Source organism: Bombina bombina, chromosome 11 (genome assembly GCF_027579735.1).
Source record: "Bombina bombina isolate aBomBom1 chromosome 11, aBomBom1.pri, whole genome shotgun sequence".
In the NCBI taxonomy this organism is placed as follows: Eukaryota; Metazoa; Chordata; class Amphibia; order Anura; family Bombinatoridae; genus Bombina; species Bombina bombina.
In genome coordinates, this window is record NC_069509.1 from 164,400,552 (window position 1) to 164,414,330 (window position 13,779).

The 13,779-nt window shown below is 40.1% G+C and overlaps 1 protein-coding gene across 2 annotated transcripts in view; it reads left to right on the forward strand.

The window, feature by feature from the left end:
- VPS35L (VPS35 endosomal protein sorting factor like) overlaps nt 1-13,779 on the forward strand; it is a 156,765-nt gene that overhangs the window by 120,635 nt on the left and 22,351 nt on the right. For both annotated transcript variants that reach the window (XM_053695001.1, XM_053695002.1), the window contains exon 29: nt 7,323-7,441. In XM_053695001.1, the coding sequence (XP_053550976.1) occupies nt 7,323-7,441 (119 nt within the window). The remainder of the gene's footprint in view (nt 1-7,322; nt 7,442-13,779) is intronic.

A 13,779-nucleotide genomic window follows, 5' to 3' on the forward strand; every position in this document is an offset into this window, starting at 1 on the left:
ACGTGTCCGTTATCGTATCAATGAACTTAAGAGTAATATTGGTTGTAGAGTTTTGGCTGCACTAGTTACATCACATTTTGTGGCAGCTGGACATCAGGTCAACCAATTAAAATTTTGAATTATTAAACAAGTGGAAGTACCAAGATGTTGGGGGTATTAGGGAATTGCTTTTGAAACAATGCAAAGTCTATTGGATTTTTAGATTGGACACATTAGAACCAAGAGGCACGACTAAAGGGATCAATTGGTCTATTTTTTATTTATGGATTTATAAGGTGTTGAATTTATGTCTGTACAGTGTGGTAATATTTAGCCTGTGTGTATATATGTATGAGTGTAGGCTCATATTGCTATGGGAGTGTAGACTCATATTGCTATGGGGAGTGTAGGCTCATATTGCTATGGGATTGTAGGCTCATATTGCTATGGGAGTGTAGGCTCATATTGCTATGGGGAGTGTAGGCTCATATTGCTATGCTGAGTGTAGGCTCATATTGCTATGGGAGTGTAGGCTCATATTGCTATGGGAATGTCGGCTCATATTGCTATGGGGAGTGTAGGCTCATATTGCTATGGGGAGTGTAGGCTCATATTGCTATGGCGAGTGTAGGCTCATATTGCTATGGGAGTGTAGGCTCATATTGCTATGGGGAGTGTAGGCTCATATTGCTATGGGGAGTGTAGGCTCATATTGCTATGGGAGTGTAGGCTCATATTGCTATGGGAGTGTAGACTCATATTGCTATGGGGAGTGTAGGCTCATATTGCTATGGGAGTGTAGACTCATATTGCTATGGGGAGTGTAGACTCATATTGCTATGGGGAGTGTAGACTCATATTGCTATGGGGAGTGTAGACTCATATTGCTATGGGGAGTGTAGGCTGATATTGCTATGGGGAGTGTAGGCTGATATTGCTATGGGGAGTGTAGGCTGATATTGCTATGGGGAGTGTAGGCTGATATTGCTATGGGGAGTGTAGGCTCATATTGCTATGGGGAGTGTAGGCTCATATTGCTATGGGGAGTGTAGGCTCATATTGCTATGGGGAGTGTAGGCTCATATTGCTATGGGGAGTGTAGGCTCATATTGCTATGGGGAGTGTAGGCTCATATTGCTATGGGAGTGTAGGCTCATATTGCTATGGGGAGTGTAGGCTGATATTGCTATGGGGAGTGTAGGCTCATATTGCTATGGGGAGTGTAGGGTCATATTGCTATGGGGAGTGTAGGGTCATATTGCTATGGGGAGTGTAGGCTGATATTGCTATGGGGAGTGTAGGCTGATATTGCTATGGGGAGTGTAGGCTGATATTGCTATGGGGAGTGTAGGCTGATATTGCTATGGGGAGTGTAGGCTGATATTGCTATGGGGAGTGTAGGGTCATATTGCTATGGGGAGTGTAGGGTCATATTGCTATGGGGAGTGTAGGCTCATATTGCTATGGGGAGTGTAGGCTCATATTGCTATGGGGAGTGTAGGCTCATATTGCTATGGGGAGTGTAGGCTCATATTGCTATGGGGAGTGTAGGCTCATATTGCTATGGGAGTGTAGGCACATATTGCTATGGGGAGTGTAGGCTCATATTGCTATGGGGAGTGTAGGCTCATATTGCTATGGGGAGTGTAGGCTCATATTGCTATGGGGAGTGTAGGCTCATATTGCTATGGGGAGCGTAGGCTCATATTGCTATGGGGAGCGTAGGCTCATATTGCTATGGGGAGCGTAGGCTCATATTGCTATGGGGAGCGTAGGCTCATATTGCTATGGGGAGCGTAGGCTCATATTGCTTTGGGGAGCGTAGGCTCATATTGCTATGGGAGGTTAGACTCATATTGCTATGGGGAGTGTAGGCTCATATTGCTATGGGGAGTGTAGGCTCAAATTGCTATGGGAGTGTAGGCTCATATTGCTATGGGAGTGTAGGTTTAGTTAAACCTTAGGATAGCTGCCATATTGCTATGGGGAGTGTAGGCTCATATTGCTATGGGAGTGTAGGCTCATATAGCTATGGGAGTGTAGGTTTAGTTAAACCTTAGGATAGCTGCCATATTGCTATGGGGAGTGTAGGCTCATATTGCTATGGGGAGCGTAGGCTCATATTGCTATGGGAGTGTAGACTCATATTGCTATGGGGAGTGTAGGCTCATATTGTTATGGGGAGTGTAGGCTCATATTGCTATGGGAGTGTAGGCTCATATTGCTATGGGAGTGTAGGTTTAGTTAAACCTTAGGATAGCTTTGTGCATATCTCATGTATTCCTCAATTCCTGCTACTATATTTTTCACCAAAACTCTGCTGGACATTTTTTGATACTGAGGTATGTGAGGATTTCATGATATCTTCACTTTGTTGATACTACTCTGAGTACATTTCCTGGTTTGATCTTAATTTCTCAACTACCTATATTTAGTTCAAGTTGATATGGAGTGACGTTAGTTTGGATTTTTTAGACGTAATGGTCATCAAAGAAGGTATTACTTTTAAAATTGAAACATATAGGAAAGATACAGACCGTAATAGTCTTCTACAATACAAAAGTGCACCTCTACCATCCCTTAGTAAATCTCTCTGCCTTGTAGTCAAATGCTAAGGGTCAAAACGATTGTTTCTGATGAACATTTTGTTCCTGTAAGACTTAAAGAGATGAGTCAGAGATTTTTGGATAGGGGTTATCCTATTGAGTTACTAGAGAAGATGGTTGATGATATTCCAATGTAGAGATGAATTATTGCAACCTTGCGGTCCTTGGAAGAAGAATAAAATTGACAGGTTGACTTTTGTGTCAGAAGTTTCTAAACTGAGTCATCTAGTGCTTAAAGTAATATGTAAGCATTGGCATCTTTTAGGCATTTGTTATCCACATGTTAAGGAATTTCAACAGTTCCCTATGCCGGCCTATAACCGAAGCTGTAGATTACATGATAGCTTGATCAAAGCTGATATTGGTTATTCGAAAATTAGAAGTCAATCATTTATCACCAAACAGAACTTGGGTAGTTTCCCAACTGTAATTTGAGTCTATATTTCATGTATTTCCACATTGGTCAAAAACATGTAATTTGAGGCTACTATACATGTGAGACTAGCTTTGTTATTTATTTAATTAAGTGCCCCTGTGGGCATGACTTTGTGGGTGAAAACACTAGACGTGTCCGTTATCGTATCAATGAACTTAAGAGTAATATTGGTTGTAGAGTTTTGGCTGCACTAGTTACATCACATTTTGTGGCAGCTGGACATCAGGTCAACCAATTAAAATTTTGAATTATTAAACAAGTGGAAGTACCAAGATGTTGGGGGTATTAGGGAATTGCTTTTGAAACAATGCAAAGTCTATTGGATTTTTAGATTGGACACATTAGAACCAAGAGGCACGACTAAAGGGATCAATTGGTCTATTTTTTTATTTATGGATTTATAAGGTGTTGAATTTATGTCTGTACAGTGTGGTAATATTTAGCCTGTGCGTATATATGTGCATATATAATATATATATATATATATATATTTACCACTAGAGTGCATGAGTTTTCCATCTATCTATTTAATATGTGGAATGGAAAGAGTTAAATGAGCCATACATAGCAGCAGAGGTTAGGATATCATTATCACATGATTAAGGAGTCTCCCCCGAAATGTTGTGCTTTTCTGTGGATCCCCATGTAATATGAATAAAGGGATAATTTTACCTTCCTGATTATTTTATTGGTAGACAATGACATTCCTCACTAGGCCAAACACTGTTTTTTTCACTCAGCCACACACACCCATTTTACCAAAAAAGTTCAATAAATGTTAACGTTAGCTGCAACACAAAGAAAAAAAATAACCTTTACGCCCCTTTAAACCATTTCCTTGCAGAGACAAATGTATAGCAGATCCTTTTGTGAGATTTTCTATTGGGGGTCTTTTTAAATAAACTGACCCTTTATTTACATCATCGCTGCCTTGTGAAACTCTAACATAAAGAATTACTGAAATACTCATTATAGCAGTGTCATCTGCTCATTGTGCACGTTACAGAAGTGTCCTGTTTACTATGTGACACAATGTGACATTAGGTTTTAGTGCACCTAACCAGTGCAAGTTACAGAAGTGTCCTGTTTACTATGTGACACAATGTGACATTAGGTTTTAGTGCACCTAACCAGTGCAAGTTACAGAAGTGTCCTGTTTACTATGTGACACAATGTGACATTAGGTTTTAGTGCACCTAACCAGTGCAAGTTACAGAAGTGTCCTGTTTACTATGTGACACAATGTGACATTAGGTTTTAGTGCACCTAACCAGTGCAAGTTACAGAAGTGTCCTGTTTACTATGTGACACAATGTGACATTAGGTTTTAGTGCACCTAACCAGTGCAAGTTACAGAAGTGTCCTGTTTACTATGTGACACAATGTGACATTAGGTTTTAGTGCACCTAACCAGTGCAAGTTACAGAAGTGTCCTGTTTACTATGTGACACAATGTGACATTAGGTTTTAGTGCACCTAGCCAGTGCAAGTTACTGGGAGGTTTCCTTACAAGCGATTGCATTTGGCAGGAAGTTTAAACAGTTGTTGCCTGCAGTTGGAGTTTGTCTCACATACTCTTCATACAAGTTGTAAGAGACCTAAAATAAAAACCCTTTGAAGTTACCTAGGTATGCTATCACATTATACGGCCCTGGTGGACATTGCTAATCCTGACATCAGGTTCATTTGTGAACCGAACGCTGAAAACTTTAAACAATTGGCAGATTATCTACGGAAGCATAATACAATAGAAAACCTGTGCTAACCACCTTGTTTGCAAACTGAAATCTACGTCAGCAAACATGTTATTTATTTATGTGTCTACAACAAAGAGGATTTATTAGCCATCCGCATAATCTGCAGCATAAGAACAATTATGTGACCCTTATTGGTGTCTTGGGAGCTTAAAGGGACATGAAACCCTAAGGGCTAGATTTATTAAAGCCCTACGGCTGCAAGTTCTCATAAGAATTTGGTTGCCGTAATTTATCAAGCAGCGGTCACCAGACCGCCGCTTCCCTAACCTCTTCGCCACCTCTAAGGTGGCAAAATTCAATCTCCTCGGTCTAATCAGACCAAGGAGATTGACAGCTCCTGCCCGCGCTTGATTGGCTGTGCGCGGGCAGGGGGCGGGATTGCACGCAAGCGCAAAATTGCGCTCGTGTGCAATGGCGAAGACCTGCGGGTAATTTCGCCCCGCCACAGGCGAGCTGAGGCGTACAGGGGCGGGTATACGCGCCCCTTTCTGCCTCAGCTTTAATAAATCTAGCCCTAAATGTTAGTTTCAGAAATCAGAGTATATCATTTTTAAAAACGTTCCCAGTTAATGTTTTTAACAAATTTGCTCTATTTGTATCCTTTGCTGAAGAGCATACCTATGTAGTCTCACGAGCATGCACGTATGTGTCTGTGACGCTACATGACAGATTTGCAAAAATGCTTTAGCAAATTTTCTAAATTGTATAAATACTGCTCCTGTCTAGTTCTCAATAGGGTATAGCAAATACTGCCATCTAGTGCTTAAAGGGACAGTCTAGTCAAAATGAATCTTTCATCATCCAGATAGGATGTCATTTTAATCAACTTTCCAATTTACTTTTATAATCAAATTTTTTTTTTCCGTTTGTTATTCTTTGTTGAAAGCTAAACATAGGTAGCCTCATATGCTAACATATAAGCCCTTGAAGGCCACCTCTCATCTCAGTGCATTTTGACAGTTTTTCACAGCTCAATCCTGTGGAGTTATTTATGAGTCAGCATTGATTGGCTAAAATGCAAGTTTGTCAAAAGAACTGAAATAAGGGAACAGTCTGCAGAGGCTTAGATACAAGGTAATTACAGAGGTAAAATGTGTATTATTATAACTGTGTTGGTTATGCAAAACCGGGGAGAAACAATACAAATCTGGAGTAGACTGTCCCTTTAAGTGAACATGAAACACACTTTCTTTTCTTTCATGATTCAGATAGAGCTGCAATTTTAAACAAATTTCCAATTTACTTCATTCTCTTGGTATTTTTTTTTGAAAAGCAGGTAGGTTGGTTCAGGAACGTGCACATATCTACATCACCATAATGGCAACAGTTTTGCAAAAATGCTATACACTTGCAATAGCACTAGATGCCCACAGTCTGCCTGTCATGTGGTGTTCCAGGCAGCTACCTAGGTATCTCTTTTAACAAAAGATACCATGAAAGCAAAGCAAATTGAAAAATATAAGCAAATTGAAAAATATAAGCAAATTGAAAATTTGCACTGTTTGAATAACAAAACAAACATTTTGGGTTTCAGGTCCCTTTAAAGGGGCATTATAGTGGAGAAAAAACAGACTAGTGATGCTGCAAGTCTATGTGATAGACCTCAGCAAAGTTGTTAAACACACAGTTAAAGTACTGCTCCGAAGCTGCAGAAAACTGCAGGCCTCAAGTGGAAATGCCAGTTCTCTGCGGCTCCCTGTGCAGTACTTTAACTTTATGTTTAATGCCTTTGCGGGGGTTTATCTCGTAGACTTGCAGGGCCCTTTCAGACAATGCACACTTCTGACAAGCAGGCAGCATCTTTTAAAGGGAAGTTATTTTGATATTTAGCACATTTATTTTATTTTTGTTTTCATGAAATAAAAATTAGACTTCATGTCCCTTTTAATCAGTGTTTATTTGTAATGAATTTATTTCAGTACAGATTAACTAAACATGCTTTATTTTAGCACATCTTTTTAACTCCTTACACCGGAGTCTGCAATGCTTAGAGATAGATCATTAGAAATGTTAATTTGATAGTACTGCCCATTCCTAAGTTCAAATACAGAAATAGAATGAATCCTTAAAGGGACACTGAACCCAAATTTGTTCTTTCGTGATTCAGATAGAGCATGCAATTTTAAGCAACTTTCTAATTTACTCCTATTATCAATTTTCTTCGTTCTCTTGCTATCTTTATTTGAAAAAGAAGGCATCTAGGCTTTTTTTTGGTTCAGCACTCTAGACAGCAGTTTTTTATTGGTGGATGAATTTAACTTACATCCTTGCATTTCAAATAAAGATCCCAAGAGAATGAAGAAAATTTGATAATAGGAGAAAATTAGAAAGTTGCTTAAAATTTCATGCTCTATCTGAATGACGAAAGAAAAAATTTGGATTCAGTGTCCGTTTAATGATAAGACAAGAGTAAGGAAATGTTGAATATTTTTAACTAGGTGAGAAAAGAACGATTTAGTAGAAACTTCTGGTTCTGTGATATTTCTGTGCTTATGACTCTCTCTCTCTCTCTCTCTCTCTCTCTCTCCCCCTCTCCCTCCCCAGTTGATTCTAATGATAATCTGTACGGCGGAGACACAAAATTTCTCTCAGAAATAAATAAACTGTGCGATACATTAATAGGACAGATTTTGGAGCATCTCAAGGCTCTCGGCAAAGAAAAGGTAAATATGACGTCTAGTTTTATACAAATAATTGTGAAGATTTGCTGTATTGGAAATGTTAAAACCTAAAATAACCTTAAACTCTATTTTTTTAAATCTGTCAAAATAATTTTCATATGCAAAATATCAAATTGAAGCTAACAGGACATGCATATTTGTGTAGAACCAATGCCAAGAGACGATTGTTCATTGGCTGATAAGGACAACACTCCATTGGTCGACACAAAAACATTTTTTTTACAGTACAGTATCAATTTAAAAAGTTAAATAGCCTCAGCTTTACTAAGCCCCTTAAAGAGGCATTGAACCCAATTTTGTTTCGTTCATGATTCAGATAGAGCATACAATTTTAAATAACTTTCCAATTTACTTCTCAACAAATTTCCTTCATTTTCTTTTTATCCTTTATTGAAAAGCAGGAAGGTAAGTTCAGGAGTGTGCACATGTCTGCAGTACTATATGGCAGCAGTTTTGTATCAATGTTATACATTAGTAAGATCACTAGATGGCAGCAGTTTTATAACAATGTTATACATGAGCAAGAGCACTAGATGGCAGCAGTTTTATAACAATGTTATACATGAGCAAGAGCACTAGATGGCAGCAGTTTTATAACAATGTTATACATGAGCAAGAGCACTAGATGGCAGCAGTTTTATAACAATGTTATACATGAGCAAGAGCACTAGATGGCAGCAGTTTTATAACAATGTTATACATTAGCACGAGCACTAGATGGCAGCAGTTTTATAACAATGTTATACATTAGCACGAGCACTAGATGGCAGCAGTTTTATAACAATGTTATACATTAGCAAGAGCACTAGATGGCAGCAGTTTTATAACAATGTTATACATTAGCAAGAGCACTAGATGGCAGCAGTTTTATAACAATGTTATACATTAGCAAGAGCACTAGATGGCAGCAGTGTTATAACAATGTTATACATTAGCAAGAGCACTAGATGGCAGCAGTTTTATAACAATGTTATACATTAGCAAGAACACTAGATGGCAGCAGTTTTATAGCAATATTATACATTAGCAAGAGCACTAGATGGCAGCAGTTTTATAACAATGTTATTACATAAGCAAGAGCACTAGATGGCAGCAGTTTTATAGCAATATTATACATTAACAAGAGCACTAGATGGCAGCAGTTTTATAACAGTCTTATTACATTAGCAAGAGCACTAGATGGCAGCAGTTTTATAACAATGTTATACATTAGCAAGAGCACTAGATGGCAGCAGTTTTATAATAATGTTATACATTAGCAAGAGCACTAGATGGCAGCAGTTTTATAACAATGTTATTACATTAGCAAGAGCACTAGATGGCAGCAGTTTTATATCAATGTTATACATTAACAAGAGCACTAGATGACAGCACTGTTTCCTGTGAAGTAGTGCTGCAGACATGTTCACGCTACCCATCTGTATATTTCTTCAACAAAGAATAATATGAGAACTGAGCAAATTTGTTAATAGAAGTAAATTGGAAACTTTTTAAAAAGTATGTGTTCTGTCTGAATCATAAAATAAAAAATGTTGGTTTCATGGCCCTTTAAAAAAACTTGAAAGTAAAATAATGCATGCAGCAGCTCATTGTTTCTCAGACATCCAAGGGGTTAAAGTGAAGGTAAAGTTATCCGTTATTTCAGCTAACCAACCATTTCTCAATAGTACCTTAATGTATTCGCCACATTTTTTTTTTTTTTTTATTACTGGTATATTTATCCGTAAAAATATATTTCACATTCCCTCACCGTTTGGCTGCCGACTCCTCCCAAGCCCAACTTCCCTGTTCTGCAAGCTGTGACGTCTTGAGCGGTCCCACCCGCTCTCAACAGCGCGTTCATGATTCGGAATTAAACTGCGCATGCGCTACTCTCCAATGCTGCCTACCACGTATTAAGGGATTCCTACCTAAATCTAGAACGCACGCGCAAAACGGGAGCGCACGCAGTGTGGAATCCACAGAAAAATGTATTGCGCATGTGCTCTTGAATAAGTGGGCGGATGACGTCTAGTGACGGTCGCCTAACGGCCTACGTTTCAATAGAACAATAAAAAAACGTGATCAATAGGTAAAAAAAAATATATATTTTCAGGTTGACTAAAAATGTTTAATAAATTGCCTTGAAACAGTTAATAACTTGGTTTATACGCAGAGCTGAAAAAAATGTTGAATGAAACCTATATTTATTTGACTCCATAAACGGAATACTGGATAGAGACTAAGGTAACTTTACCTTCACTTTAATCTTACCTCTAATGTAGAGCACAATAAAGTTTTGCCTTTCTCCAGTCCCTAAGCCCCCCTACTAATAATGGTCAGTAAGTCGGAGATGATGTTGCTACAGATAAGTCTAGTCCACATGATTTTTGCCTACAAGAATTTTCTCCAACATAGGTGTGTCCGGTCCACGGCGTCATCCTTACTTGTGGGATATTCTCTTCCCCAACAGGAAATGGCAAAGAGCCCAGCAAAGCTGGTCACATGATCCCTCCTAGGCTCCGCCTTCCCCAGTCATTCTCTTTGCCGTTGTACAGGCAACATCTCCACGGAGATGGCTTAGAGTTTTTTGGTGTTTAAATGTAGTTTTTATTCTTCAATCAAGAGTTTGTTATTTTAAAATAGTGCTGGTATGTACTATTTACTCTGAAACAGAAAAGAGATGAAGATTTCTGTTTGTAAGAGGAAAATGATTTTAGCAACCGTTACTAAAATCGATGGCTGTTTCCACACAGGACTGTTGAGAGGAATTAACTTCAGTTGGGGGAAACAGTGAGCAGACTTTTGCTGCTTGAGGTATGACACATTTCTAACAAGACTTGGTAATGCTGGAAGCTGTCATTTTCCCTATGGGATCCGGTAAGCCATTTTTATTAAATAAGAATAAAGGGCTTCACAAGGGCTTTAAAGACTGGTAGACATGTTTCTGGGCTAAAACGATTGATATATAAGCATTTTTAATACTTCATAGTTTTGAGGAGTTATTTTATTCTTGGGAATTTTGTAAAAAAACCGGCAGGCACTGTATTGGACACCTTTTTCACTGGGGGCCTTCCCTAATCATAGGCAGAGCCTCATTTTCGCGCCTCTATTGCGCAGTTGTTTTTGGGAAGCAAGACATGCAGATGCATGTGTGAGGAGCTCAGATACATAGAAAAAGCTTACTGAAGGCGTCATTTGGTATCGTATTCCCCTTTGGGCTTGGTTGGGTCTCAGCAAAGCAGATACCAGGGACTGTATAGGGGTTAAATATAAAAACGGCTCCGGTTCCGTTATTTTAAGAGTTAAAGCTTTCAAATTTGGTGTGCAATACTTTTAAGGCTTTAAGACACTGTGGTGAAATTTTGGTGAATTTTGAACAATTCCTTCATACTTTTTCACATTTTCAGTAATAAAGTGTGTTCAGTTTAAAATTTAAAGTGACAGTAACGGTTTTATTTTAAAAGTTTTTTGTACTTTGTTATCAAGTTTATGCCTGTTTAACATGTCTGAACTATCAGATAGACTATGTTCTGTATGTGGGGAAGCCAAGGTTCCTTCTCATTTAAATAGATGTGATTTATGTGACACAAAATTTAGAGAAAATGATGCCCAAGATGATTCCTCAAGTGAGGGGAGTAAGCATGGTACTGCATCATCCCCTCCTTCGTCTACGCCAGTCTTGCCCACACAGGAGGCCCCTAGTACATCTAGTGCGCCAATACTCCTTACTATGCAACAATTAACGGCTGTAATGGATAATTCTATCAAAAACATTTTAGCCAAAATGCCCACTTATCAGCGAAAGCGCGACTGCTCTGTTTTAGAAAATACTGAAGAGCATGAGGACGCTGATGATATTGGTTCTGAAGTGCCCCTACACCAGTCTGAGGGGGCCAGGGAGGTTTTGTCTGAGGGAGAAATTTCAGATTCAGGGAAAATTTCTCAACAAGCTGAACCTGATGTGATTACATTCAAATTTAAATTGGAACATCTCCGCGCTCTGCTTAAGGAGGTGTTATCTACTCTGGATGATTGTGAGAATTTGGTCATTCCAGAGAAATTATGTAAGATGGACAAGTTCCTAGAGGTCCCGGGGCCCCCCGAAGCTTTTCCTATACCCAAGCGGGTGGCGGACATTGTAAACAAAGAATGGGAAAGGCCCGGCATACCTTTTGTCCCTCCCCCTATATTTAAGAAATTGTTTCCTATGGTCGACCCCAGAAAGGACTTATGGCAGACAGTCCCCAAGGTCGAGGGGGCGGTTTCTACTCTAAACAAACGCACTACTATCCCTATAGAAGATAGTTGTGCTTTCAAAGATCCTATGGATAAAAAATTAGAGGGTTTGCTTAAAAAGATGTTTGTTCAGCAAGGTTACCTTCTACAACCAATTTCATGCATGGTTCCTGTCACTACAGCAGCGTGTTTCTGGTTCGATGAACTAGAAAAGTCGCTCAATAAAGATTCTTCTTATGAGGAGATTATGGACAGAATTCATGCTCTCAAATTAGCTAACTCTTTTACTTTAGACGCCACTTTGCAATTGGCTAGATTAGCGGCGAAAAATTCAGGGTTTGCTATTGTGGCGCGCAGAGCGCTTTGGCTAAAATCTTGGTCAGCGGATGCGTCTTCCAAGAACAAATTGCTTAACATACCTTTCAAGGGGAAAACGCTGTTTGGCCCTGACTTGAAAGAGATTATTTCTGATATCACTGGGGGTAAGGGCCACGCCCTTCCTCAGGATAGGTCTTTCAAGGCTAAAAATAAACCAAATTTTCGTCCTTTTCGCAGAAACGGACCAGCCCCAAGTGCTACATCCTCTAAGCAAGAGGGTAATACTTCTCAAACCAAGCCAGCCTGGAGGCCAATGCAAGGCTGGAACAAAGGTAAGCAGGCCAAGAAACCTGCCACTGCTACCAAGACAGCATGAGATGTTGGCCCCCGATCCGGGACTGGATCTGGTGGGGGGCAGACTTTCTCTCTTCGCTCAGGCTTGGGCAAGAGATGTTCTGGATCCTTGGGCGCTAGAAATAGTCTCCCAAGGTTATCTTCTGGAATTCAAGGAGCTTCCCCCAAGGGGGAGGTTCCACAGGTCTCAATTGTCTTCAGACCACATAAAAAGACAGGCATTCTTACATTGTGTAGAAGACCTGTTAAAAATGGGAGTGATTCATCCTGTTCCATTAGGAGAACAAGGGATGGGATTCTACTCCAATCTGTTCATAGTTCCCAAAAAAGAGGGAACATTCAGACCAATCTTAGATCTCAAGATCCTAAACAAGTTTCTCAAGGTTCCATCGTTCAAAATGGAAACCATTCGGACGATTCTTCCTTCCATCCAGGAAGGTCAATTCATGACCACGGTGGATTTAAAGGATGCGTATCTACATATTCCTATCCACAAGGAACATCATCGGTTCCTAAGGTTCGCCTTTCTGGACAAGCATTACCAGTTTGTGGCACTTCCATTCGGATTAGCCACTGCTCCAAGAATTTTCACAAAGGTACTAGGGTCCCTTCTAGCGGTGCTACGACCAAGGGGCATTGCAGTAGTACCTTACTTGGACGACATACTAATTCAAGCGTCGTCCCTACCACAAGCATACGGACATTGTCCTGGCCTTTCTCAGATCTCACGGGTGGAAAGTGAACGTAGAAAAAAGTTCTCTATCTCCGTCAACAAGAGTTCCCTTCTTGGGAACAATAATAGACTCCTTAGAAATGAGGATTTTTCTGACAGAGGCCAGAAAATCAAAACTTCTAAGCTCTTGTCAAGTACTTCATTCTGTTCCTCTTCCTTCCATAGCGCAGTGCATGGAAGTAATAGGTTTGATGGTCGCGGCAATGGACATAGTTCCTTTTGCGCGAATTCATCTGAGACCATTACAACTGTGCATGCTCAGTCAGTGGAATGGGGATTATACAGACTTGTCTCCGACGATACAAGTAGATCAGAGGACCAGAGATTCACTCCGTTGGTGGCTGACCCTGGACAACCTGTCACAGGGGATGAGCTTCCGCAGACCAGAGTGGGTCATTGTCACGACCGACGCCAGTCTGGTGGGCTGGGGCGCGGTCTGGGAACTCCTGAAAGCTCAGGGTCTTTGGTCTCGGGAAGAATCTCTTCTCCCGATAAATATTCTGGAACTGAGAGCGATATTCAATGCTCTCAAGGCTTGGCCTCAGCTAGCAAAGGCCAAATTCATACAGTTTCAATCAGACAACATGACGACTGTTGCGTATATCAACCATCAGGGGGGAACAAGGAGTTCCCTGGCGATGGAAGAAGTGACCAAAATCATTCAATGGGCGGAGACTCACTCCTGCCACTTGTCTGC